This window comes from Eulemur rufifrons, chromosome 4 (assembly GCF_041146395.1).
Source record: "Eulemur rufifrons isolate Redbay chromosome 4, OSU_ERuf_1, whole genome shotgun sequence".
NCBI classification, from domain to species: Eukaryota; Metazoa; Chordata; class Mammalia; order Primates; family Lemuridae; genus Eulemur; species Eulemur rufifrons.
Genome location: NC_090986.1, coordinates 24864515 through 24892454, shown reverse-complemented (window position 1 = coordinate 24892454; position 27940 = coordinate 24864515). Strand labels below are relative to the sequence as shown.

The window sequence follows — 27940 nt, the reverse complement described above, 5'->3', positions numbered from 1 at the left end:
ACATATTCAGATTTAAAAAGCTAGAAAATATGCCCTATCTCAAGAAGTTACTTCAAAATGCATTCTCAGCTGCCTCCAAGGCCAACGCTCCAGCTCCGAAGCCCTGGCCTGTGGCTCCGCCCCCAAGGCTCCAGTGCTGCCCTCCACTCTTCCCCTGCCCCTGAGACTTCACTGTAGCTGCTGACCCATGGCTCCACCTCCAAGACTCCACCCACCCCAGGCTCCACTGCTGCTACATGGCTCATGGCTCTGCCTCGAGGTTCCAGGGCTGCCCCTGGGCCCCGAGCCCCCCTCTAACCCACAGCTCCGCCCCTGGATCCAGGGCTGCCAGGGACTTGAGGTCCAGTCTCCAAGGCTCAACTGCTGCCCCTGGGCCCATGACTCCTCTCCTAAGGCTCCTCTACAGCTGCAGGCCCCTGAGTCTCTGCCACTGAAAACAGCAATGCTGCCACCAGGCCCTCAGAACCAGCTGTGAGGATCCCCGCTGCCATGGGCTCTGCAGCTCTGCCCCTAAGGCTGCCACTGACCACCTGGTAGTAACTTCCTGGTAGTCCAACACTGCCAGGGACCCACTAGCCTTGAGCCACCATCACACCTGGACCCGTTGTGAGCAAAGGCTCACAGCCAGACACCAATGACCACTGCCTAGATAGCCTCTTCTAGCTGCCACTGTCATCTCCGTGAGAAGACACAGGCAGACCAATCCCCTGCAACTCTAGCCTCCATGAAGAGGGTCTCTCCCAGCTCCGAACTGGAGCTTCCAACAGTGGCCTGGGAAGCAACCCACCACTCCGTAGGAAGGTCATCCAGCACTGCCTTGAACTGTAACAATGAAAGGGGAATGATATAAAACAGAATAGCTGCACTACAGGCTCTCGGTGCACCTGCAGCTCCCCTGCCAGGTCAATCATCCAGAGTAGGACACAAAAGCATCATCTAGGGACTTCTCCTTCTTCTCAATAAGTAGGAGAGTTCCCAGCAAAGGAGCTTCAACATGAAACAAACAAACAAAAAAACAGCAACAGTTTGACATGCCCCAGGGATTATAATGGATGTACAGCAATGCACCCCAACAAAAATGAAACTGTCAAAATGTCAGAAATGCAATTCAGGATATGGATGCCAAATAAGATGGATGGTATTGAAGAGAAAGTTGAAAATCAACAAAAAGAAGCCAAAAAAAAATTTCAAGATATCAATGAAAAATGCCACTAAAGAGCTAGACAACATAAGAGAGGACATAATAGAACTTAAAGAAATGAAAGTCACTTAGGAAATTTCAAAGGAAATTCCAAAATACAGTAGAAAGCTTCAACAAAAGGCAGAAAAAAGCATTTCAGACAAGGCTCTTCAACTAACCCAGTAAGTAAAACATGCAGAATAAAGAAGAATGAACAAACAGAGAAATATGGGACTATGTGAAGCAAACTAATATACCAGTTACAGGTATCCCTGAGGGATAAGAAGAAAAGCAAAAAGCATGGAAAATCTAATCAAAGGAATTATTAAGGAGAACTTGCCTGGTATTGCCAGAGATTCACATATCCAGATACAAGGTCATCAAACACCGGGAAGATTCATAGCAAACAGGACATCTCCAAGACACATAGTCATCAATTTGGCTAAAGTCAAAATGAAGGAGAAAATTCTACAAGCAACAAGATGAAAGCAACAACTAACCTGCAAAGGAAAACCCATCAGACTAATAAGAGACTTCTTACTGGAGATCTTATAAGACAGAAGAAATTCGGGCACCATTTTTAGTCTTCTTAAACAGAATAAATGCAAGCCAAAAATTTTGTAATACTGTAAAACTAAGTTTCATGAATGATGGAGAAATACAGTCTGTCTAGACAAGCAAATGTTAAGGGAATTTGTCACTACTAGACCTGTCCCTACAGGGAATACTCCAACCTGCATTGTACATGGAACAGCACAATAGATATTCACCAGTGTAAAAACACACAAAAGTTAACATTCACAGCTTTTTATAAAACAGCAGCATAAGAGGGAAAACAAAACAATAAGGTATTAGCTAACATGAGGAACAGAACCCACATATCAATACTAACAGTCAACATGAATGGTCTGAATACCCCAATTAAAAGACACAGACTGGCTGAATAGATGAAAAAACACAACCCAAATATCTGCTGTCTCCAGGAAACACATCTAAACCACAAGGACTCACACAGACTCAAGGTGAAGGGATGGAGAAAAATATTCTATACAAATGGAAACCAAGAGAGCAGGTGTAGCCATTCTCATATCAGATAATATTGACTTTAAATCAACAATGGTAAAGAAAGACAAAGATGGGCATTATATAATGGTAAAGGAAGCAATTCAACAAGAAGATATAACAATCTTAAATATATATGCACCTAACATAGGAGCTCCCAGATTCATAAAGCAAATCCTACTACATCTAAGCAAAGAGATATCCCCTAGCATTGTAATTGCCAGGGACTTCAAAACCGCACTGACAGAACCAGACAGATCATCCAAGCAGAAAATCAATAAAGAAACACTGGACTCTAGAACAAATGGACCTAACAGACATTTACAGAACATTCTACCCCAAAACTACTGAATATAATTTCTTCTCATCAGCAAAAAGGTCATTCTCCAAGAGTGATATCTTAGGCCATAAAACATGTCTCAGCAAATTAAAAAGAATCAAAATCATACCACACATCTTCTCAGGCCACAGTGCAATAAAACTAAAAATTAATTCCAGAGAAACACTCAAACGTACACAAAATCATGGAAATTAAACAACCTGCTGCTGAATAATCCTTTGGTCAATGAAATTAAGTTGAAAATCAAAAGATTCCTCAATGTAAACAACAAAGGGGACACAAACTATCAAATCTACGGGATTCAGCAAAAGCAGTCCTAAGGGGGAAATTCATAGCCTTAAATGCCTACATCAAAAACACTGAAAGATCACAAATTAACAACCTAATGTCATATTTCAAGAAATCAGAAAAGGACTAGCAAACCAAACTTAAAGCCAGCAGAAGAAAAGAAATAGCAAAGCTCAGAACAGAACTAAATGGAAACTAAATGGAAACAAAGGATCAACAAAATAAAAAGGTTGGTTCTTTGAAAAGATAAAATCAATAGACCTCTAGATAGAGTAACCAAAAATAGAAGAGAAACGACTCAAATAAGCCCAATCAGAAATGAAAAAGGAGATATTACAACTGATACTACAGGAATACAAAACATTATCTGTGCATACTATGAAAATGTTTACACACATAAACTAGAAAACCTCAAGGAAATGGATAAATTCTTGGAAACAAACCACCACCCAAGACATAATCAAGAAGAAACAGAAATCCTGAACAGACCAGTAACAAGCAGTGAGATTGAAGCAGTAATAAGAAAATCCCCTCCCACAAAAAAACCCTGGACCAGATGGATTCACAGCTGAATTCTTTCAGATCTACAAAGAAGAACTGGTACCTGTTCTACAGAAATTATTCCATAACATTATGAGGGAGGGAATCCGCCCTAATTTATTCTACAAAGCCAGTATTACCTTGATACCAAAGCCAGGAAAAGGACACAACAAAAAAAGAAACACTACAAACCAATATCCCTTATGGCCATAGATGTAAAAATCCTCAACAAAATATTAGCAAACCAAATTCAATAGCACATCAAAAAAAAATTCACTATGATCAAGTAGGTTTCATGCCAGGGATGCAAGGATGGTTCAACATATGCAAATCAATAAATGTGATTAACCACATAAACAGAAGCAAAAACAAAGACTATCCACCATATCAATAGATGCAGAAAAAGCATTTGATAAAATCCAGCACTGCCTTCATGATAAAAACCCTCAACAATCTAGGCATAAAAGAAACATATTTCAAAGTTATAAAAGCTATATATGACAAAGCCACAAGCAACATCATACTGAAGGAGGAAAAGTTGAAAGCATTCCCCCTAAGAACTGAAACAAGACAAGGGTGCTCACTGTCACTACTTCTATTCAACATAGTACTGGAAGTCTGACCCAGAGCAATCAGGCAACAGAAAGAAAGCAAGCATATCCAAATCAGGAAAGAGGAGGTCATGCTATCACTTTTTGCTGATGATATGATCTTGTATCTAGGAAATCTCACCAAAAAACTTCTAGAAGTGATTGCTAAATTCAGCAAAGTCTTGGGTTTTACAAGATCAATGTACACAAATCAGAGCACTCATTCTGAAGAAAGCCAGTTGCCAAATTGTGAGGATACTTCAGCAATATCCAAAAGGGGTCTATGTTGCAATGGAATGCCTTGCTCAAAGCCAGTGAAAAACTGAGGACTCCTGCTAATAGGCAGGTAGCAAGCCATCTTAGACACTTATCCTCCAGCTCCAGTCAAGCCTTCAGATGACTGTAGCTATAACCAAAATCTTGACTACATTCTCATGAAGGAATCCAAGCCAGAATCACTGAGCTAAGTTGCTTCTGAATTGTTGAGCCTCAGAAACTGGTGAGAAAATAAATGTTCAATGTTTTAAGCCAGTAACTTATGAGGTAATTTGTTATACAGCAACATTTACACTTAGCTAATATAAAAAATTTTCATAAAATATTTTGGTTTATGTTTAAGTGTTTTTTTTGTTATCTAGATAGACTTACATGTTTCCTTAAAAATACAGAAGGTTATAAAAGAGTACTTTTGAACAAATACAGAAATGTATCTTCCTGAAGTATACTGGTATGTAATTATCTAATAACGAGACAATTGAGGTTGACTTGAGGCTTAAAATTTTCTTCAGTAAGATAAATTTCCTTAGTTTTTCTTGAACAATCAGGGAGAGACAGTGTTGCTTAATTAGGTGACAAAAAATTGGGGCCGGGCGCGGTGGCTCACGCCTGTAATCCTAGCACTCTGGGAGGCCGAGGTGGGCGGATCGTTTGAGCTCAGGAGTTCGAGACCAGCCTGAGCAAGAGCGAGACCCCATCTCTACTAAAAATAGAAAGAAATTATATGGACAGCTAAAAATATATATAGAAAAAATTAGTCGGGCATGGTGGTGCATGCCTGTAGTCCCAGCTACTCGGGAGGCTGAGACAGGAGGATCCCTTGAGCTCAGGAGTTTGAGGTTGCTGTGAGCTAGGCTGACGCCACGGCACTCACTCTAGCCTGGGCAACAGAGTGAGACTCTGTCTCAAAAAAAAAAAAAAAAAAAAAAAAAAAAAAATTTCTATTACTAGCTATTGTTGGTAAATAGTAGATTTGGGGTCACCGAGGTAGTAGCAGGCTCTAGAATTATTCACTTTGTTTTAATAGCCTACTCGTAACCAACATTAGACATGCATGTATGTCTGATCACAAGGGCTACCAGAGAATATATAGGTCATGAGTCATAGAAGACAGGTAGGTTTTTACTTTCCTGGGCAGTGTTACCTGTTTTACATGGAGACTGAATCTGAGTCTTCCTAGTACCATGTTTTAATCAAATTAACTAAAATGTTAACATGGAGGGAAATAAAGATTTAACGCATATTCTTCATATTGCTTTCTTGAAATTATAACAAAAATTTCTGTAGTAAGACTATACACTCACCATGTGCTCTAATGCATTAAAAAGCAATTTTCTCCCTGATGGTTTATCAAAATCAGCAATAATCCAGAGAGTGACCGCAGAAATTACATTGTCATCTGAAAGTTTCAAATAGTCTAGTCAAATTAATTCTTCTTAAAATCAAACTAAAAGCAGGGGAACATTTGCAGTTAACACATAAAACAAATATGCTGAAATTAACATTTATGAAAATAAGCAAATACTGCTAAAAATTATATATGTACACATACATATTTACATATAAAAATGCTAGAAGAGTAATTCATTGTATAAGCTTTATATAAAACTCCCAGTGTTGATAAGCAAAACTCTACCTTCTACATACATTTGCAAAAAAAAAAAAAAAATTGATATTTATGCCCCACATATATGTAAAAGCAGACACTATCATGTTTGTTAGTAGATATAAAAAACAGTAATATTTTTTCAGCTGTTTATTAGAATTTGGTTGGTTTTTGTTTTACTTTGTTTTCTTTGGACTGCTTTGCTCTAGAGATAAAAACAAGAGCCAGTATGTACAAGATAAAAAAAGACTGATTTTGGTCTCAGTACAGAAGCAGTAACTTTCTAATAGAGTGATCTAAAGATGGAGTGAACTATGTTTTAAAGGGTAAACTTTTATATGTGAGAGAGATAGGGAAGAAATAGGGAAGAATAAATAGAAACATATTTATCAGGTCCTGGGTTGTATTTCAAAAATATCTCTGGGCATCAGAATAAGTTGGTTTATAATAAGCCTGGCATGGTGGCTTGCACCTGTAGTCCCAGCTACTTGGGAGGCTAAAGTGGGAGTAATGCATGAGGCCAGGAGTTCAAAGTCAGCCTGAGTAACATAGTGAGACCCCATATTAGAGAGAGAGAGAGAGAGAGAGAGAGAAAGAGAGAGACAGAGAGAGAGAGAGAAGGAAGGAAGGGAGGGTGGAGAGGGAGGAAAGGAGAGGGAGTGTAGAGAGGGAGGAAGGAAAGAAGAAAGGAAGGAAGGAGAGGGAGAAAAGGGGAGGGAGTGTAGAGAGGGAAGAAGGAAAGAAGGGTGGTTTAGCCTATAATTAATGTCCTTTGGTTAAATCTCTTGCAGTTTAAAAGAATGTTAACTGAGAACCTAATTTTCTCTTATTTTAATTTATGTAAATGTATAAAGAAATAGTAGAGCTCTGAGAAATTTATTTAACACTTCTGAAATATTTCTCATTTTACTAGCAGTGATGGTGAAAGTATTGACATTAAGAAGGCATTGGAATTCTTTACTTTTCTTCTTTGAAAAGAATATGTTACTGCCTTACTCTTAAGTTGCTTCTGAAGGTTACAAGTGGAATAAATGCTATCTTTTTTGTTACTTTTTTTTTTTTCATTAACCAAAACCACTTTTTGTATAATTAGAAACTACCGACTATGGTAATAACTGTAGTTTCAAATCTATGCAGGAGTAAATTTTTGGTATAGCAAATTTTTTACAATTATTTTAAATTGGTTACTTGGTCTAAAGGACCAATTTTTCTATACATTTTAATGATGGCCAGACAAGTATCATATCAGGTGTTATAGGCTGAGGCTGGATGAAATTAAACCCATTTAAATGTGACTTTAGAATTTAAAATATTTTCTTCTATGGATTTCAAGTTTTCAAATTTTTCTGAAAAGAGAATTGTATCAATGTCAATAGAGCAAGGTGATAGAAATTAGACCAAGTTAATGATAGTCAAATATTTTGAAATAAATGAATATCTCAGGAGAGAACTGCATTATATTTTATTATTTGCTAGATTTCTTATAGACAGACCACTTTATGAACATAAAATCATGGAATCTGTTAGAAAGTAATCTAGGGGCCACCTGGTTGAAACCTGGATTTAATCTACAGCATTCTCAAAAACTGGTTGTATGGCCTTTGCTTTAAATCTCTCTCACATATAAAAGTTTACCCTGTAAAACACAGTTCACTCCATCTTTAGATCACTCTGTTAGAAAGTTACTGCTTCTATACTGAGACCAAAATCAGTCTTTTTTTTATCTTGTACATACTGGCTCTTGTTTTTATCTCTAGAGCAAAGCAGTCCAAAGAAAACAAAGTAAAACAAAAACCAACCAAATTCTAATTATCTGATTTATTTGAATATTTAATTGTACCCTAACAAAGCTGTGGTCCCACTGCAGGCTTCTCTTTTTAGACTAAATCCTTATTTCCAAACGTGTTCCTGTCTCCCCTCCTCTGATTATAACTCCCACCCTAAGCAAAACATCTAGATGTTTAATCAGAATGCAGAATTACTATCTTCTTTGATTTGAGAATTGTTCTTTTATTCATGTGTCATATCAGTTTATATAATCTTGGAAAGGTTTTATTCCTGTCTTTAAAAGTGAAAATAGCTTACTTTAAAAAAAAAGGCGAAAAACTAAGATGAACCCCTTCTACATGATGATTAATTAGAATAGGAGGCATCATTTTCTCAGCACAATCCTTGAATCTTAAACATTACAAACTCTCAAATTGAAACCCAGGCCTCTCATCAAAAATAGCAACATTATCCAAATTTATTATGCAAGCACTTTACTAAAATTACAAGTTTTTATCACTTTAGGAATAAATTCAGGTAAATAAAATGTGCTTATTACCTTTTTCGGTTAAATAATACATGTTCTTTGCAATTACAGCACTCTTGTCTTGTGAATCCAAGAAAAAGAAAGTAGAGAAATCTTCAATATCAGCAGTTACTGAAAAATTTCATATTAAATGTTAAATAATGAATTAATAAAGCATTAACAACTCAATAAGCACTTGTAAAGCAGTATATGGAAGATTATTTTACCTGATGTAGATATTAAATTAAGGTACTGGTGTTTAGTGTGAAAAATCAAAGAATTTATACGGGGTACAACATTTTTCTTGTCCATTAGAAAATCAATTGCATTTGTTCGATCATTTAAGGTGCCCTAAAATGACAAAAACATTATTTAGGTAATACAGGCACTTCATATGTATGTCTTAAAATCATAGAAATAATATATCTGAAGATTACTTAATCTAATATAGATCAATAATATACAATTCAGGATTACTGCAATACATTTTCTTGTAAAAATTAGAATCTTCTTTCGAATTAAGCAATTTTTGATGCAATCATGCACAAGATAAATTTAATTATTATTTTTTAAATCACTATTAAATCACCAGGATGAAAACTTTTACCAAATTTTCATAATTAAAAAAATTATAAATACAAAAATATCATTTATAAATATCCTTCATTGTGTATTTTCTCATAAACGCTTACCTACCATAAAGACTTGTCTTTGTAAATACAGAGATTCATCCATCATTTTGTGAAGAACAGCCATTTCTAGTTCTTTAATATTCATTTCTTCATGGCTAAAGGGTTCACCATTATAAAGAGCTTGAGGCAAAGGACCCAGGCCAGTCATCTTATAAAAGCTTGCTCCAGCCTATTCAGTTAAAAAATATCAGAGTGGCAGACAAAATATGATTGTTTAAAAAAGAAATATATAAGAAGAAGAGACATAAACACGTTTTTATATGCCATAGAAAAAAGGTCAGATTTGCTAATTTTATCTGTCTTTTCCAAACATTTCTTAAAGGAAAATAATTTACCTACATAGAGCAGGAATCAGGAAACTTTTTCTGTAAAGTGCCAGACGGTAAATACTTTATGCTTTGTGAGCCATCTAGTTTCTGCCACAATGACTGAACTCCGATGTTACAGTGCAAAAGTAGTCACAGATAATGAACAAATGAGTATGGCTATGTCCCTAAAGTACCTTATTTACAAAAACAAGCAGTGGGTGGCCTTCCTGGCCCATATTTAGAGTAAGACATTTACTTAAAAATAAAAACCAAAACATTTATCTGCATCAGAGACTTATTTATTTCTGTATTTATTTATTCAATAAACATTTATTCAATCATGCCACCAGCATTAGGCTGGACACTGTGAATACAGAGCTGAAATTCTTCCCTCACGGGGTTCACAGATATATAAACAAAATGTAGCCATGTATAAGGTTCTATGGGGATCCAGAGAAGAAGCATCTAAGCAAGTTTGAGTATGGAGAGGAAGGGATGAGAGAAGGCTTCTTTCTGTTAGGGAATGATACTGAAAAGTCTTAAAAGAGTAATAAAAATTTGCCAGGGAGATAAAGCAGAAAAAGACATTCCAAATGAAGAGACAGTATAGCAAAGACTAGAAGGGAAGTGAGAATATGGCATATTTAGGCAATGCAAATTTGCTGTGTTTATGGGGTGTGATATATGGGGGGAAAGCTGTCAGAGGAGTTTAGGCCAAGGCCAGATCATGAAAGTCCTTAACATTTGAATTTTATCTTATGAAAGAGAAAGAGTGACTGGGAAATTCATTCATTTGATATTCAATACTAAGTATTATGATTATTATGCCAACATCTTCATAAATAATCTAAGAAGTACTACTATTAAATCGATTTTACAGATGACAAAACGGAAAGACAGATTAAATCACTTCCCATGTCACATAGCTACTATTGTGGAACCAGAATTTGCACCCATATAAGTCTGACTAAGTGTGTGAACTCTCAACCATTGTACCATACTATCTCTGCATTTATTGGGCACCTCCTGTGTATTAAGCTTATAAATGTACATAAACTATAAGGAAATTCTATTCTAAAGAAACTTATAGTTTAATAGAGGGAGATACGGATACATTAAAAGTAAGTGTGAATATAGTATCCTGGGGGTACACATGAGGTAATGGTCAATTCTACCTAGGATGGGGGTTCATGACAAATAACATGATCAGATTTGCTTATTTTAAAAAGAACATAATGGCAACACTGTAAAAGAAGAGCACATACTAGGGATACTGGGTTGGGGGCTAATGCACAAGTATGGGAAAGAAAAGGCAACAGCCAAAAAAAAAAAAAAAAAAAAATTAGACATAATAGGCAAGGGGAGAATGAGGCAGTTTCTAACATATTTAATAGGTTCTGAAATATTTAACAGGTAGAACTGACAGAACCTGATGATCTATTGTTTGGGAGGGTGTGAAGGAAAATAATTAGTTTAGGATGACTATCAGGCTTCCAACATAGGTGGTCTGGGTGAACAGTGATATTACCTATGCTTTAGGATGGGCATAAAGAAGCAAAAAAGGTTAACGGTAAAAGGGAAGATGACGGGCTTGGTTTTAGGTTCTTTTGATTTAAGACACTTACGGGCAATCCACTAAGCAAGTTGAATACATAGGTTTGGACCTCAAGAAAGATGTACATGCTAGAAACATAGGCCCTCTTCTGCTCTTACTCTATGATTTCCAATTAAGCAATCTTGCCATTCCAAAAACTGATTACTACAAATAAGCCAATGATATCTACTTTTATACTACAGAACACATATCTAATCACTTATTTCTTAATTTCTTTATAAGTCTCACAGGTACCTCAAATCCTACTGAAAAACTGAACTTCTGATCTTACCTCCCCATCTGTATCTCCTCCACTCCTTTCCAGCTTGGCAATGGCAGCATGACCCTCCCAATGAGTCGTTCAACTAAACCCTGAGAGTCATCCTTGACAACTTCTCATGCCCCTCTACTCTATCCAATCCAGCAGCAGATCCTGGATGGTACTTCCTAATTAACTCACATGTGTCCATTTTTCTCTGCCTCTACTTCCTCCAAAAGCCTAATAGCCTCTCTTACATCTCTCACCCACACATTTCTAATCCGTATCACCACACACACTCTTATCCTCCAACAAGTCATTCTCAACAATGGAGACTGCTCTTTCGAAAAAAATTGCACGTCACTGTCATTTCACTGCTTAATTCCTTTTCAGGGTTTTCACTACTGCCAAGGTCTTCTACTGATAAGAGTTTACATTAAATATTGTTTGCAAGACTCCGTGTAATCGGACCCCGTGCTTACCTCTCCAGCCTCAGCTCCTCAACTTCCCCCCGTGACACAAAGACAACATAAGCTTGCAATCTGTATAGCAGCAATACCAGCTTCTCTTAGTTCCTTCACATCAGGACCTCTTAACATTTTTTCTGTCTGGAATGTGTATCTCTTACCACCTCCTTGTTTTCTTTTTTCTAACTCTCCCTTACTGCTTCAGGACTTAGCTTAAATATCACTTCTTCAGAAAAGTACTCCTTTCCTCATGCCCCAGAGAATCCCTCTTTTATTCACTGTGTTGTATATTTGGTGGGTCCCTTCCAGTGAAGGCTTCTGTCCATCAATTTGGGGAATTTTTTTGTGTATTATTTTTCTTTCTCTTTGGGAATTTCTTTGTGATGTTACCTTTGTTTTTTCTTTTCTCTCTGAGTCTTCTGGGTTGAGTCTTTAATTGTTTACCTCTTTTTTCCCAAAACCAACAAGTAAAATTTGTATGTATCTATGGTGTACAATATGATATTTTGATATATGTACACACTATGGAATGGCTAAATCAAGCTAATTAACATGTGCGTTACCTCACGTACTTCTATTTTTATAGTAAAAACCTTAAAATCTACTTTCTTAGTAATTTTCAAGTTTATAATATATTATTAACTATAGTCACCACGATGTAAAATAGATTTCTTAAACTTACTTCTCCAGCTTAACTGAAATTTTGTGTTCTTTGACCAACATCTCCCAATTCCCCTACCCTCCAGCCTCTGGTAACAACTATTTCCTCTGTTTCTGTGAGTTCCACTATTTTTTTAGATTCCATGTGAGGGAGATCATGAGGCATTTGTCTTTCTGTGCCTGGCTTTTTTCACGTAACATAATATCCCAACTTACCTTTCTTTCTTTATCAAATTTAGAATGAATTCCCAAAATATCCCAAATACCAGCATTAGGAAATTCATTTTGGAGAACATTCTTCACATTATCCACAGTAAGTATGTTTTGACCCTTCAATTTTTGGTACATCTGTGAAAACAGAGATATTATAATTAATTTTCCTCTTATACCAATTAGTTTTCTTTCTTTCTCTTAGCATGTAGATAGATTTGTAAAATAAAGAACATATTTTTTATTTGTAAGTTCTAAGCATACTAATTATATATACATACACCACACAGAAATACAAATATAATTTTCACCATACAATATATCATCCTCTAATAAAAATGGTTTTAAAAATATTCTATAGCTTTCAAAAATATCACAACAAATTTACAAGTTATATTCTACTTTGATCAACCAGACATAGTGATTCTTAATAAAATGATTATCTTTCCTTAATAAGGTATGGGATAAATATTCTAAAATGACTTATTTCAGAAATGCTTTACTTTCATTTCTCATTGCTCTTCAGTAAATACCCTGACTAGATTTTCTCTGCACCTTCATTCTTCCCCCAGTTTCAAATGTTCTAAACACAGCTGCAGAATGTAACCTGTTACTCCCCTAATCTTCTTTTTCACTTCTACCTTTACTAAGTACTTACAGGACCTCTATATGACCCAGGTACTGTTTTAGGCTTTGTATCTAGAGAGAAGGCATCTGAGTAGATGACTGCGCTGAGACATTAATATAAACATTGAACTAGCATTAAGACATTCTGGGGAATGAACCTTACAAATAGAAGGAACAACTAGTAAGTACAAATGCCATTAGGCACCATTTTGACATATCAATTAATAATATTTTTAGTCCCAATTCACTTAAATCATTATTGCCAGAGATAATCTCCATATTGTGGCTGACAGGATCCCCATATTATATTACTCATAGTAAGAAATGTGTATTATTTGCTCTCCTTTTATCACTGTAAACTTTGTAACCTATTCCTTTAAGAAGAGGTACAGGTATATAATTAGACTGCAGAGTTCAGTTTTCATGAGCTTCTCAATTTAGGGGCAAGTTTTCTCCTCATATCAAAGTATAGCATACTATGACCATAACATTTCAAAAAATGTCCAGCCTTTTATAAAACATAAACAGAGATTACAAAAGTGAGATTTTAAATAAAGCAAAAGTTGTATATAAAAAGTCACTGAGAAAAAACAAAAATAGCCACTGAGATCAGTCATTTTACTACTTACTATAATAATTAGTCATCTGAAAATATTAGATACTCCTATAAAATAGCCAGAATAACTTGCATAAAGTACTCAGACATATAACAATTCAATCTTCTTACATATTTATTAACTTTAAAAATTTTAATTGTAATTTAGTGAGCAAAAAGTAATACATGTAACATATATGTTATGAGGCATAAAAAATGAACAATTGCTATGAAAAAACCATATAACACAAATTATCCTTGTCTGAAGATGATATGATCTTATATTTATAAGAGTCTAAAAATTCAACCAAAGAATAGAACTGATAAGTTCAGTAAAGTTGTAGGATACAAAAATCAACATAAAAACTCAGTAGCATTTCTATATGCCAAAAGAGAACAATCTGAAAAAAAAAACCAAGAAAATAATCCAATTTATAGTAGTCACAAATAAAACAAAACATCCAGGCATAAATTTAGCCAAAGACGCAAAAGATCTCAACAATTAAAACTATAAAACACTGATGAAAGAAATTGAAGAGGGCACCAAAAAACAGAAAGATATTCCATGTTCATGGACTGGAAGAATCAACACTGCTATAACATTCATACTATCCAAAGCAATCTGTGGATTCAATGCAATCTCTATCAAAATGTCAATGACATACTTCACAGATATAGAAAAAATAATCCTAAAATTTATACAGAACCACAGAAGACCCAGAATAGCCAAAACCATACTGAGCAAAAAGAACAAACCTGGACGAATCACACTATCTGACTTATACTACAGAGATATAGTAACCAAATCAGCACGTTACTGGCATAAAAACAGACACACAGACCAATGGAACAGAATAGAGAACCCAGAAATAAATTCATACCTTCACAGTAAAGTCATTTTCAATAAAGGTGCCAAGAACACATATTGGAGAAAGGACAGTCTCTTCAACAAATTGTGTTGGGAAAACTCAATATCCACATGCAGAAGAATGAAACTAGATCCTATCTCTTGCCATATACAAAAATCAAATCAATCAAATTGGTACTTTTTCTTAAAGTTTATTTTCCCTAATATTTTATTGCTACCTTAGGTTTCACTTGTTAAATATCTGCTTTGTGTACAATTTTCTCCCTTTTTATATCTACTCTTCTAATATGCTTAAGCTTAATTTACTCACACCTAATATGATTACAGATAGGGTTGGCTTAACTTATAGTACTTGAAATTTTTTTACTATCACATTTCAGTAAGTTTCATATATTTTTATTATTATTTTGGTTTTATATTCCACCTCTCTCCTGATAGGATACTTTCAAATTATTTAAATCAGATAGTTTGCTCACTGAAAGCAATGAAATAGTTTTAAAGGGATTTTATAATCCACGTATTTTACTAAAAAGCTATATTTTGTTCAAATTATTCCAAATTAACGAGGCCGAGTCATCTAAAGGACACAGTACACTCCCAACAGAATGTTGGCTCAATAATATGATTTTCTATGAGATTATGGGATAAAAAAAATCTGGAGATCATAAGCACAGTTTGAATAACTACCAACTTTCTCACACTACAGATCCCAGAGGATTCTAATATGCTTTCTCTAGTATATGTGCTGCCGAAGTGAGCACATAATATGCTTTCTCTAAATATTTCTTCTTCATTTATTTCTCCCTTTCCCTATCCTCCTGCTTCTAATTGTTTATTACAACTTATATGCTGTGTCACATATTTAATACTTCTATATTGCTTTGATTGAACCCTATGGTTTCAAATGTAATTTGGTTTTCCAAGAGATTATATAGCATTGTGCTGAATGCCGTAGATTATTTGCCATCACATGCAAATTAATGTCTGATACAAAATGCTTACAGGAGAGATTCAATATTGATAATTAAGATAACCTAGGTAAAGATAGCTTCTGAATGTCTTCAGGTTTCTTAGTTTTGAATATCATACTGATCCTTTTACAATAAAGTAGCTGGATCTTTTTTTTTTTTCTTTTGAGACAGAGTCTCACTTTGTTGCCCGGGCTAGAGTGAGTGCCATGGCGTCAGCCTAGCTCACAGCAACCTCAAACTCCTGGGCTCAAGCTATCCTACTGCCTCAGCCTCCCCAGTAGCTGGGACTACAGGCACACGCCACCATGCCCGGCTAATTTTTTCTATATATATTTTAGTTGTCCATATAATTTCTATTTTTAGTAGAGACGGGGTCTCACTCTTGCTCAGGCTGGTCTCGAACTCCTGACCTTGAGCGATCCACCAGCGTCGGCCTCCCAGAGTGCTAGGATTACAGGCATGAGCCACCGCGCCCGGCCAGTAGCTGGATCTTAATAAAAATCAATTTGACTAAGTCCCTTATAAGCCACTAAGTAAAACTAATACAGTGAAATATAATATCGACACATATTCCATTGCAATATTTTACAGAGCAAACTCTACCCCTAACTCACTGAAGTGTGGTTTCTATATCCTAGAGTTCGGTGAATTAATGAAGTACTTCATGATTTTCCTGGGAGCCACAGTAGTAGGGTAAGAAATTTATAATGCTTTCAAAATTTCTTTCTCAGTTTGAAGAGGAATCATTCCTTGTTATAATATTCATTGACAAAAATGAATACAAGTTATCTTTTAAGCTACCCCTTGACTTTTCTTCATAATAACAAAATAGCTCTTTAATACATTCATATTTCCACAAGGAGCCACAATAGAATTTTAAAACCTCAATTACGAAATAATCTCATTTTTCTATCTGTTTTTCCTTAGTCAGGTTCTTACCAATTTCTGACTTCTCTTAGACAGTATCTTTGTCACACTCAGTATAAAGCTTAAGTCTTTCACACAATTTGCTATCACTAACTGATATCCTCCTTCTTTGAAATTCCCTAGAAAGTGTCTATATACTTTACCATTTAAAATATTTAACTTGGCCATCATCACTTTATTCATGACTTTATCCAAGACATAGCTCAATAATTCTTACTTGAATAATCATTTTCTTTTAATATGTTCTCATCCAAACTTATACATACAACTTAAATTCCTTTATTGGTTAGCTAAACTAACTATATTCATATATTTTGGCAGAGCTTCTGTTGCCTAATTTATAAAGTTGGGACAATATTATGTACTTCAGTAGGGAGTTGCAAAAATAAAATTCATCATCTATGTTAATCCCCATGATAGTTTTCATAAACTTAGAAATGTTATAATAAACAATTATAATATAAAAATTATACAAGAAATTATATTTAGTGTATATGCTCACATGTACTATAGAAATAAATGCTTCTGATTCACCACGTTCTTCCGTAATATAGTTGAAAGCTCGCCAAAGAGCAACTCCAGCATCATCTGCTCCATCAACTTCATCATATGTATTAAGAATGAACACAAAACCAATTCTGGGAAAAGAAGATGAATAAGGAATGTCACAACTACCTCCTGAATCACGATAAACCACTATTTTTAAATATTATTAGACTACAACATCTGGGTGGAGGAAATGTATTAGTAGATAGGGAAAATGGGGAATATTTTAATATAATTACTTGAAAAGTTTGATTGTAATGCATATTCACCAACATTCACATAGCTATTGGATTCTCGTAAGACGTCAATATCTCTCTCTCTCTCTTTCTCTCTCTCTCTCTCTCTCTCTCAGTGGTGACATTATCAAATGACCATGTGCTTCTGGACAAAAAGGGTCAATGTACTCTTAAGACAGGGAGACAGAGATGGACCCTTGTACAAGTGTCCAGAGTGATTAGATCATTCTCTCAGGAAGGTAACAGGGTAAATAAGATTATCACATAGCTTTGATTAACAGAGTCTATCATAAAGGTATGTAACACTCTGTAACACACAGCTCTGTTGTGTCAGGCACTAAGGCTAACCATTACTTTGAGTTCCACATTAATACTCTGTGTAACACAATATGAACATCAATAGATTTCCTTCAGTTGACAGTCTAATGTTATAAATTGATAATTACCTAAGAGGAAATTTATGAAAATAAAAAAGTTCAGCCAGTTTTAAAAAATCCAAGGTATATTCTTGAGCAGGATCAATAAACAGAACCTAAAAGAAAGACAGTATATAATCACTATTTTAACACTTTAGAATTTTCATGAAATTTGGGTTTAGTCTAATTTTTTAGCTAAAAGTATGGAATTCAAGGTATAATGTAAGAAATTTAGTAATTCCAAAGAATTTTGAGAAATATATATAACAAAGAATTTATGAAAGAATCCTAAAAGCTACACTTCCAAATATAATTATACATGAAATTTAATAGCAGATTACTCATCTTGGTTTTGGAAGCACAGCATAAAGTATTTTTTTTTACATGAAACAAAATACCTTATTCTAGATGTTCATTGGACTTTTTGTGATAAATTTTTTAAAAAGGAAATGGAAATTGAATTTTGACCAAAAAAATAGCATTAACATAACTGCTTGCTCAAGTTTGTTTTAGCAAATAAGACATTCTCTTACTATGTGAAGAAAAAAAAAATAAAGTCCTAGGTGTTTTCTCCAGATTTCAAATTTCCAAAAAGGTTGTTTGGATATTTAATACTATATGCATAGATGACAAGGTGGTATTTATGTATTTTTCCCTGAAATGTACTATACTTTAATCATTAGTTTATAATATAGAATGAAGAAAAGTTCTATCATAAATTCCTTTGAGAAATGTAAATGTAACATTAATATTGGTATTATAAAATGACATGACGGCTGATTAATAAGAGGCAGATTATGTGACATTGCTAGTGTTTGATACCCTGTCAGCCATGCCACTTCAAGCTTGTTGCATCAGGCAAATTTTTCCTTCCTTACAACTCAGATGCCTATTCACCAACAGAAGGGTAATACAAAAAGAATGGTGATATGTTTATAAAGGATATATAGTCAAAATATAGAACTCACCAAATTATGAAAATTACGCCTTATGGTTGGTATACTTCCAGGGAATACTGGTTTCAGAAGTTCCTGGCAACTTGTAGGCCATGAAACATACATACCATCAGTTTCTAAGTTATTAATCCACTAGAAAAGAATCCATAAATCTGTGAAAACTATATTAAGATAACACTTAAATCATTCTCAAAGTTAGATTTTTCACTATATCAAATGACAAGTAAAAATATACACAGGACTTTCTATATTTCTGATTAAATATAGAGGCCAGTTGAATATTCTCTAAATTAAGGAATTCATTACGTGCAACAAGTTTTTACTGTTGTAGCCTTTTACATTAAGCCTTCCCTCAAAAACAACTTCTTTCACTCGTGTTTGTTTTTATGTTATAAAATAAAATTGTATAAAAATTACTCTCCATAAATCATGTAAGGAGATGAATATTAGTCTTAATTATAGGCAGTAAATAAGGCCCTCTACCTCCCCTCTCAATTTAAAGGCCTGGATGTAAGGAAAGTAAAATGGCTATAAAAGTAAAATTTAAAAATCAAGGCCTTAGATGTCTGGTTCTAATAAATTATAAAAACTGGAGAAAACATATAAACCACTGTTTAGAGGCACATAGTGGGGGCAGCAACCCACAACCAACAAGTGAGCAGTTACAATCTTGGAAAGCAGGAGGCATAGAGGCAAGCTCCACATTCACCTCAACTTTATCCCTGGGGCCTTTTCCAAATTGCAGCCTGGAGGCACAGTGTTCAAACAGAAAGTGACAGTCATATTGGGCTGGAAAGGAGAAGTCAAAGTAAGGGCTGCCAAAATGCTGGGATTTGAGATTGAGGAGACCTCTGGAGAGGAGGAAACTGCAGGAAAGAAACCAGACAAATTTCCATACAAAGTCCTCCCAAGTCATTTGCTGACTCCTAACTGCACATATACATGACAACATGCCTCAAAAAAAGCTAAGAGGAAAGAGAAACTAAGAGGTTGAAGCCACATCCATAACATGGTACTGAGAAGACAGATCAGAGTTCAAGGTGGAATTCAAGTACTAAACACTGTGGACTTTCATTTGAGACCCAGTAGGGACAGATTCTAGAAGACAAACACAAAATAGAACAGCCCTCACAAAGCCTAAAAACAAGCCTCAACGGATGCATATGAACACCTGGCACTCATGCTCCCAGAACTAACCTTAACAATCTCTGCCTCTACAGCTTTTCATCAATTTCTGGCTCTAATCAAAAATTGCATGCAAAAAGAAAAGGATCAAACATTGAAATCCAAGATAAAAAAAAGACATTAAAAAGAGACCAAAACATAACTTAGGCAAGGACTTTAAAATAACTATGACTAATTTTTTAAAAAGCATAAAAATAGATGAAAAGATAGAAAATTTTAACAGAGAACTAAAATCTATAAAAAAGATTCAAAGGGATATTTAGGAATTAAGACATAATATTTCTAAGTAAGAACTATAAGAATTTATTCGATGGTTTTAATTGCAGACTGGACACAGAGAAGAGACAGGGATTAGTAAACTAATCTAGTTACTAAACAGGGGTGACAGATCAATATAACATACATTATCTAAAGTACACAGAAAAAAAGATAAACCAAAACAAAGTGTGAGAGAGATGAGGAACACAGGAAAAAGGTTTAGCAAATACGTAACTAAAAGTCAAAGAGGAGAGGAGAGAAAGACTGGGACAAAACAATACTTGAAGAAATTAGGAGTCTTCTATAGTAATCTAGACAAAAGTTTACTGTGAGCTGAACCAAGTCAGAGGCAGTGATTTTAGAGAAAAGTTGACAGAATTAAGAGACACATACACAGAAAGATGAGTAAGAGGGACGAATCTAGGGTAATTCATGGGTTACACAAAGACTGTACTGAACACTGACTGGCATAGGGACTCCAAAAGAAGTAGGCTTTTCCAGGGAAGGGATAGAAAAGTAAAGAGGGAGTAAATCAGCATTGGATATATTTAAGATGTCTAAAGACATCTGAGTAAGGATAATAATGTAAAGTTGCAATAATTTCTATTTTAGTGGTAAACAAGAATAATGAGGATCTGGGATTAGCTTATGTCCTCTACAATTTGTCCTATTAGTCCAGAGGTAGATGGGAGAATTTTGGCCTCTCTGGAGAAAGTTTGTCATAGTCTATCTTGTTTACATTTCTGAGGTAATTCTTGCTGAGATGTGAAGGTAATGGGAACAAGTTCTATGGATCCTCACAATATGTTAGGAATCCCTTGTTAATGGGAAATCTCCATAGAATCAGTTGGTAGTGTCTGTATTAATTAACAGTTTTTCTATGGGAATTCCAGGATAAAGGGGAAAAAATGCATCAAGTATAGAATGTGAATATCTGATCCCCTTGGTGGTCAGTCATATTTCTCATTTTAAGAGAGAAACTAGCCTTAAGCTTATGTAGCAGTTCCCCTTGAGCTTGATTAACAATGGGAAGTAGTGATCCACACTTTGGTGTGGATCAAAATAAACTGGGGTGTTTATTCAAAATGCAGATTCTTTGGCCCTGCTTCAGATCTACTAAATCAGAATCTGAGAACAGGCCCTAGGAATCTCCATTTGCCCTAGGGAATTCTTATCACAAAAACTAGTTAAAAACTACAGCAATGACCTAATGATAGGATGGATATTGGGTAAACTGATTGAGGTGCTATCCTCATCCACTGTGAAGGATTAAGACAACACTGGAAATCACTTTGAATAGGGCTAGGGGGACTGAACTATCCATTTCTTTGGTCTCAAGTGAATATACAGAAGCAGCAACAAGAACTGGAAGAGTGGCCTCATAAAGTTGCATGTAGAACTGGCATTGATATTCCAGTAATTTACTTTCATTAGTTCTATTGGTCATAACCCTGGCTACGATATCTATTGAGTTCCTAAGACATTGAATAAAAGGAATAAAAATACCATATATAAATTAAAACCTATAAGATGATCTCCTCAATGTCCACGGAGCCATACAGGTCAAGAAAAAATTAATACAAAATGGATCACGCTGTTGGAGGATGACTCTCTTTCTGGGAGAAACAAAGAACTTACAAGATTTATATTCACATTTTTTTTTTTCTTTTCTTTAGAGAGTGACATCAACTAAAATGACTAAGAAATTCTAAAATTCCATCCTTTTATAGAAGGAAAAATTGGAAAAACCTATAGGATCGACTTCTTCAGAAATATAAAAACTAACCAAAAGCTTACAGTAACCCTGAGAGTGCTTACTCATGAAAAATGGCTGAATCTTGGTAAGAAAAGTGAGATTTGTGGTGTTATAAATTACCCTACCGTCATTCCCTGCTCTCAAGCTCATCAATAGCCTTGAAAATAACAGCTTGCATTCTCAATAGTAAGTACTGGAGGGAACAGAATGGACCTCATTCTGAAAGAATTGTAATTATTTGTTTTGAACTGTCTGGTGAATCCCTAGAAAACCTGTTCAAAAGATTTGCCTTTTTATTTCAAAGTATTACAGGGTATAAATAATTTTAGTTACATGAATCACTTTTATAATGCTTGAGTCATAGTTATAAGAGTGCCTATCATCCAGATATTGTTCATTTTACCTGTCGGGTAAGTTTTTACCCATCCCCCCCCCCCCCCCCCCCCCCGATTTCCACTAAGTTTTACTTCCCCCTGTGCACATGTATGCTCGTTGGTTAGTTTCAATTTAATAATGATTACATGTGGTGTTTGTTTTTCCATTCTTTAGATACTTCACTTAGGATAATGGTCTCCAGTTCCATCCAAATCGTTGCAAAAGACATCTTTTTTTATTATCTGAGTGGTATTCCATGGTGTACATATACTACATTTTGTTAATCTACTCATGAATTGATGGGTACTTGGGTTGATTCCACATCTTTGCAAATGTGAATTGTACTTCAATAAACATTCAAGTGCAGATGTCTTTTTGATAAAATGACTTCTTTTCCTTTGGGTAAATACCCCAATAGTGGGATTGCTGGATCAAATGGTAGGTCGACTTTTGGTTCTTTGAGGAAGCTCCACATTGTTTTCCATAGAGGTTGTATTAATTTGCAGTCCCACCAACAGTGTATAAGCGTTCCTTTCTCTCTGCATCCATGCCAGTATCTACTGTTTTTGGACTTTTTAATAAAGGCCATTCTGACTGGAGTAAGGTGATTTCTCATTGTGGTTTTAATTTGCATTTCCCTGATGATAGTGATGCTGAGCATTTTTTCACATGTTTATTGATGATTTGTCTATCTTCTTTTGAAAAGCTTCTGTTCATGCCTTTTGCCCTCTTTTTAATGGTGGTGTTTGATTTTTTTTTTTTTTTTTTGCTGATTTGCTTGAGTTCTTTGTAGATTCTGTTATTAGTCCTTCATCGGACATGTAGCTTATAAATATTTTCTCCCATTCTGCAGGTTGTCTATTTGCTCTGTTAATTATTTCCTTGGCTGTGCAGAAGAAAAGACTTGCCTTTATCATGCCTAACTCACAACTTGCCTTCTGTTAAAGTTGCTATCCCAATTTGTAGAAAATATTTACAAGCAAATATTTTTAGTCACTATTGCCTGAGGCAACAGAAAACAGTTGGGACAAATAACAGACTCACCAAAAAACTAGTGGGGAAAGGCTGGGAAATGAGATGCTTTGAGACCTGTGAGAAGTTCTGACATATTCCTTGGATTCTAGAAGGCTATGGGCATGCCCAGGCATTTGCACATTCTCAGGAAAGATGTGATAAGGCCTTAAGCTTTCACCTCTGGCTGACCTTAAAGCTCTGTGTAAGCTGGAAGTGAAGCTTCCTGGCTGAGTATTAAATGTATGCCACCCCCTCTTCCCTTACCCGCCACACATACAGAGCCTCCCTGCAAAGACTGGGAGATTTTTTGGTTTCAGGCATTTAAGTTGATCTCTGTTCAATCTTTTTACAGATCACAAAGCTAGCAAACAGAAACTTCAGTGGCCGCACGTAACAAAGAATATAAACTGTACAAAATTAGTTCAGAGAAGTCACTAAACAAAGAACAAAGACAACAACAAACAGCAACAACAACAAACTCTGCACAGGGTCAAGATCTGACCTTACAGAAGTGCCACACTATAATATCCCAAATACTCTGTTTTTAACAAAAATTAAGAGAAGAGGCACTCAAATGAAGGAGATAATCAAGAGGCACGACAATGAAGATGATCTTATATGGGGGGAAAAAATCAATAGATATTCCCTGAGGAAACATAGACATTGGACTTACTAGACAAATATTTTACTTTAGCTATTGAAAATATGTTCAAAGAGCTGAAGGAAACTATTTCTAAATAAAGGAAAGCATAAAAAAATCTCGCCAGATAAGAGAATATCAATAAACAGATAAAAATTGTAAATAGAACCAAAGCAAAATTCTGCAGTTCGAAAGTATAACTGAAATGAAAAATTAATTAGAGCAGCTCAACAGCCTATTTGAGCAAATAGAAGAAAGAATTAATAAACTTGAAAGGAGGTCAATTGAGATTATCCAGTCTGAGTAAAAGAAAGAAAGGAAGATACAAGTACAGATGAGTCAACGGGGAAGCAGACCTTGTCTTGATCCAAAGCAGGCTGAGGGTGAGACTTTGGCAGCCCTGTGGTAAGGTCAATTTGTACTCCATTCCCAATGGAGCTAGGAATCATACAGAACCTTTAAGCAGTCCTGCTTTTCCTGACTAAAAGCAAGTGCACCTGAATAGACAAAATGTGACCCTCAAGTACAGTGCAAATAAACATGTGGTCTGTAGACTGTTACTAGACTATGAGATGAGTACAGAAATTAAGTGTTCAGCAACTTATAGTAATCATTTCACTGAACACAGTATAGGCCAGTTTGGGGTTCGATGAACTCCTATGGTGTGTCACATCTAGCACAAAATATATAAAAGTAGGACAACATATTGGTTGGTAACAGATGAGGATAAAAAATCTGTTCCTTCACTATGGGTAGTTTGAGAAGTAATACTCTAGCCACTTCTAACTACAGAGAAAATAAAGAAAAAAAAGGGGAAAAACAAAAAAGAAACAAATGATGGCCTTTGGCTGTACGAGAGTCCAAGGTGACAACATAATCCCTGGTGAGCCTATTAAGATTTTGGCAAAACCACACAACACGCCCTCCCAATATCCATGGGGGATTGCTTCCAGGATCCCCTGAGGATACAAAAATCCAAGGATGCTCAAGTCCATTATATAAAATGGTAGACTTTTTACATATAACCTACTCACAATTTCCCATATACTTTACATCATCTCTAGATTATGTATAATAAATAATACAGTGTAATGTTATATAGTTATACTGTATTCTTTTAATTTGTATTATTTTTTGTTTTCTTTTTTCAAATATCTTCACCCACGGTTGGCTGAATTCAGGGATGTAGAACCCACAAACATGGAGGGCCACCTATATTCTATATCTATGAACTTTATTGGAACCTATTACCAAGTCACAAGAGAAAAGCAAGTTTGTGGGGGGTTTTCCCTGTATGAAGATAGTATGAGTATCACAGATTATGAAATTGGGAGGCTGACATGTCTTCATTCACACAAAAATTTTACTATTGTCAGCAAGCCTACTCTTTGTAAATAAAACTTATTAAATTGTCCATGTTCACGCAAAAATAAAAAGCTCTAGGATTGATCAAGAGTGTCTATAATTTAGTAGTAAACGGGGGGAATATCTAAATGTAATGCAACTATATAAAAACCATAGTGAAAATATGCTATGATCCAAATGTCTTTTGTCTTTTGTAGGGTGACTCTTACTGAATCAAGACAATGTAATGAAAATATGTACCTAAAGAAATTATTACACTTGGAATTTTTAAGCTTTAAAGATCCATTATGATTATGATTCTTAACAGTATTTTGGTTGTATTTTCTGACATTTTTAATTGCCATTTAAAAAAGTTGAGTGCTACAATAGTGTGATAATGAACATGTTTTTTATGTGAAAGTTCAACACTAAAGCTGGCTGTGATAAAAGGTAAATGATGACACTATTACCATGAAAGTGAAAAGCAAAAGAAGAGTTTTGGATAAGTCTAAAAAACCTGAATCTGTCTTTGTTCCCTTCATGCTACTGTCTAACTTTATGAAAATTTATGTATATATTTTAGTTTTCTTTAGGAAAGGTATTACAATTTCTTTTTCTTTTCAGATAGTTTAAAGGCAAATGATGCTACAAGGGGGATAGTCTGAACCTGCATACTTGGAAGGCAATACCAGGGCACTAAGGCAAAGAGTCAAAAAAGAGACTTCTAACTTTGTTGGGGTAAGGGAGGGAGGGCCAAAACTGTCCTATGAACACATTATTAAGACAATATATAACAGGGCATATTAAAACTAATTAAAACAGGGAAACTGGTTTGAAGACTCTCATAAAAATGAGAAATGAAGTAAAGGTAGAGGTTAATTAAAACTATCAACATAAATACATGCCCTATTAAAATAAGACGGTATTTTCTTGCTCTGTGAAGAGAAAAGCAGTTTTTCATGACTCTTCTCTACTCTGAATATTTTATACAAAACAATATGAAGTATACATCTAATGACCAGATACTGGTCTTGAGTACTATTTTCCACCAAAAGACACTTGGTAAATGAATAGTTGGTGCCTTGGAGAACAGGAAGTTGCACATTTGGAGGAAAAAGAGGCAAGATGATCTGCAGGACAACCTGTCAGAAGGGAGTAGTGTTCAAAGGATAAAGAGGTCAGTTTGAAGAAAGGGCTGCCAGGGGCCATATACTGATTATTTTAGCATCTAAATTAGTTACTACAGTTAAACAGAATTTTTGGTATTTTGTGAAAGTCCCTAAACACAACACTCAAGAGATAAGTCAACTCCACTGCAGGTTGAACATCTCTATTCTGAAAATCTGAAATGCTACAAAATACAAACCCACATGATTCCACAAGTAGAAAATGCCACTCCTGACACCTTTGCTCTCTGATAGTTCAGTAAATACAAACTTAGTTTAAGGCACAAATTAAAAATATTTTATGAAATTATCTTCAGGCTATTGGTATAAAGTATATATAAAACATAAATAAATTTCATGTTTAGAGTTGGGTCCCATCCCCAAGTTATCTCATTATGTATATGCAAATACTCCAAAATCCAACAAAAATGTAAAATCCTAAACACTTCTGGTCCCAAGCATTTTGGATAAAAGATACTCAATCTGTAATGTACAACAATTGTCTGTGCCTGATGTTTTCCAAAAAAAAAGAAGAGAACATAGAGAACAAATCACTGAATTACTTAAGAAATGTGAACTACTTTACTCTACAATACTGTTCCTTCACTGGGCAGAACTAGTTGCTATCATAAATAATCATGATAAGTATTTGTTTTGTGTTCTGCCCTAGGTACAAGCAAACGTTTTGAAAAGTCAAAATACTGTGTTCCTATGGTATGTCAGGAATCTTGGGACAGTGAATGAATTATAGGATGAGATTTCAGGCAGGCCTGAAGTCTGTGTCCAGCAAGCTGTGGTGCAGCTGAAAATCATTCTTTACAAGTTACTTGCACCTGATATACAGACAGGTAGAAAACTAGGGTTTGCAGAAAAGTTGCAACAGGTCAGAAGGGTAAAAAATGAAACAAAACAAAACACAAAACAAAAACCTGGTAAAAGTGGGAAAGGCAAACTTCTGTAAGAATCTAGATAGGATCCTTATGCTAATCAGGTGGTACCACTGGCAGCTGGGTGCTGGGCTATTGCCACCCATAAGGTCCTTTTCTGTTAAGTTGCAAAACTGTAACACCTGTGGGTATACAAACTGAATAAAGGTGTTCCCCTTCTGTAAGACAAATGACAAAAGAATGTAACCCCTTCCTCTTAGAGAATAGAGTTTGGCCAGGAGAAATGGGCTCATGAGTTTAGCCCACTCATTCCCACTGCCAGGTGTCCAAGGGCAATACACAAAAGCTGAACAACAATATGCTGTAGCTCTGGCTGAGCACCTTGGAAACTGAAAGGTAGGGAAGCCTGTCCCTCTGACCAACAGTGCTATTGAGTTTCCTACACTACAGGCTTGTGCGTTCTATTAGCTGCAGCCTTTACCTACATTAAAGGAACTTAGATCGCTTGCCAATGTCCACTGGTGCTTTTTGTCAATTTTCACCAGAACGACAACCACACACTGACTTACTGGAAGACAAGTCTCCATAGGCCCTCACATTTCTGCACATTTTATGAATAGAGTCAATCACTGTCTTGGTTCCAGACTTTCTTTTCAAGGATGTTTACGTAGTGAAGAGTTCCTCTGGAGCAAGGTCAGGCATGTTTACTGCCTATTATAAAATTTGGGTTCCCTAAGCTCAGTGCTCCTCTCCTTTAATGCAACCCACTGAGTGTGCAAGTATCATCTGGCCCTCGTCATGATGCCCT

At 35.4% G+C, this 27940-nt stretch overlaps 1 protein-coding gene across 1 annotated transcript in view; it reads right to left on the bottom strand.

Moving 5' to 3' along the window:
* UGGT2 (UDP-glucose glycoprotein glucosyltransferase 2) overlaps positions 1-27940 on the bottom strand; it is a 205275-nt gene that overhangs the window by 81819 nt on the left and 95516 nt on the right. The window contains exons 13-20 of the mRNA XM_069467087.1: positions 18520-18639; positions 17582-17667; positions 16856-16991; positions 12372-12503; positions 8872-9036; positions 8403-8526; positions 8209-8307; positions 5581-5675 (exon numbers count right to left, since the gene is read on the bottom strand). Of these exons, the coding sequence (XP_069323188.1) occupies positions 5581-5675; positions 8209-8307; positions 8403-8526; positions 8872-9036; positions 12372-12503; positions 16856-16991; positions 17582-17667; positions 18520-18639 (957 nt within the window). The remainder of the gene's footprint in view (positions 1-5580; positions 5676-8208; positions 8308-8402; positions 8527-8871; positions 9037-12371; positions 12504-16855; positions 16992-17581; positions 17668-18519; positions 18640-27940) is intronic.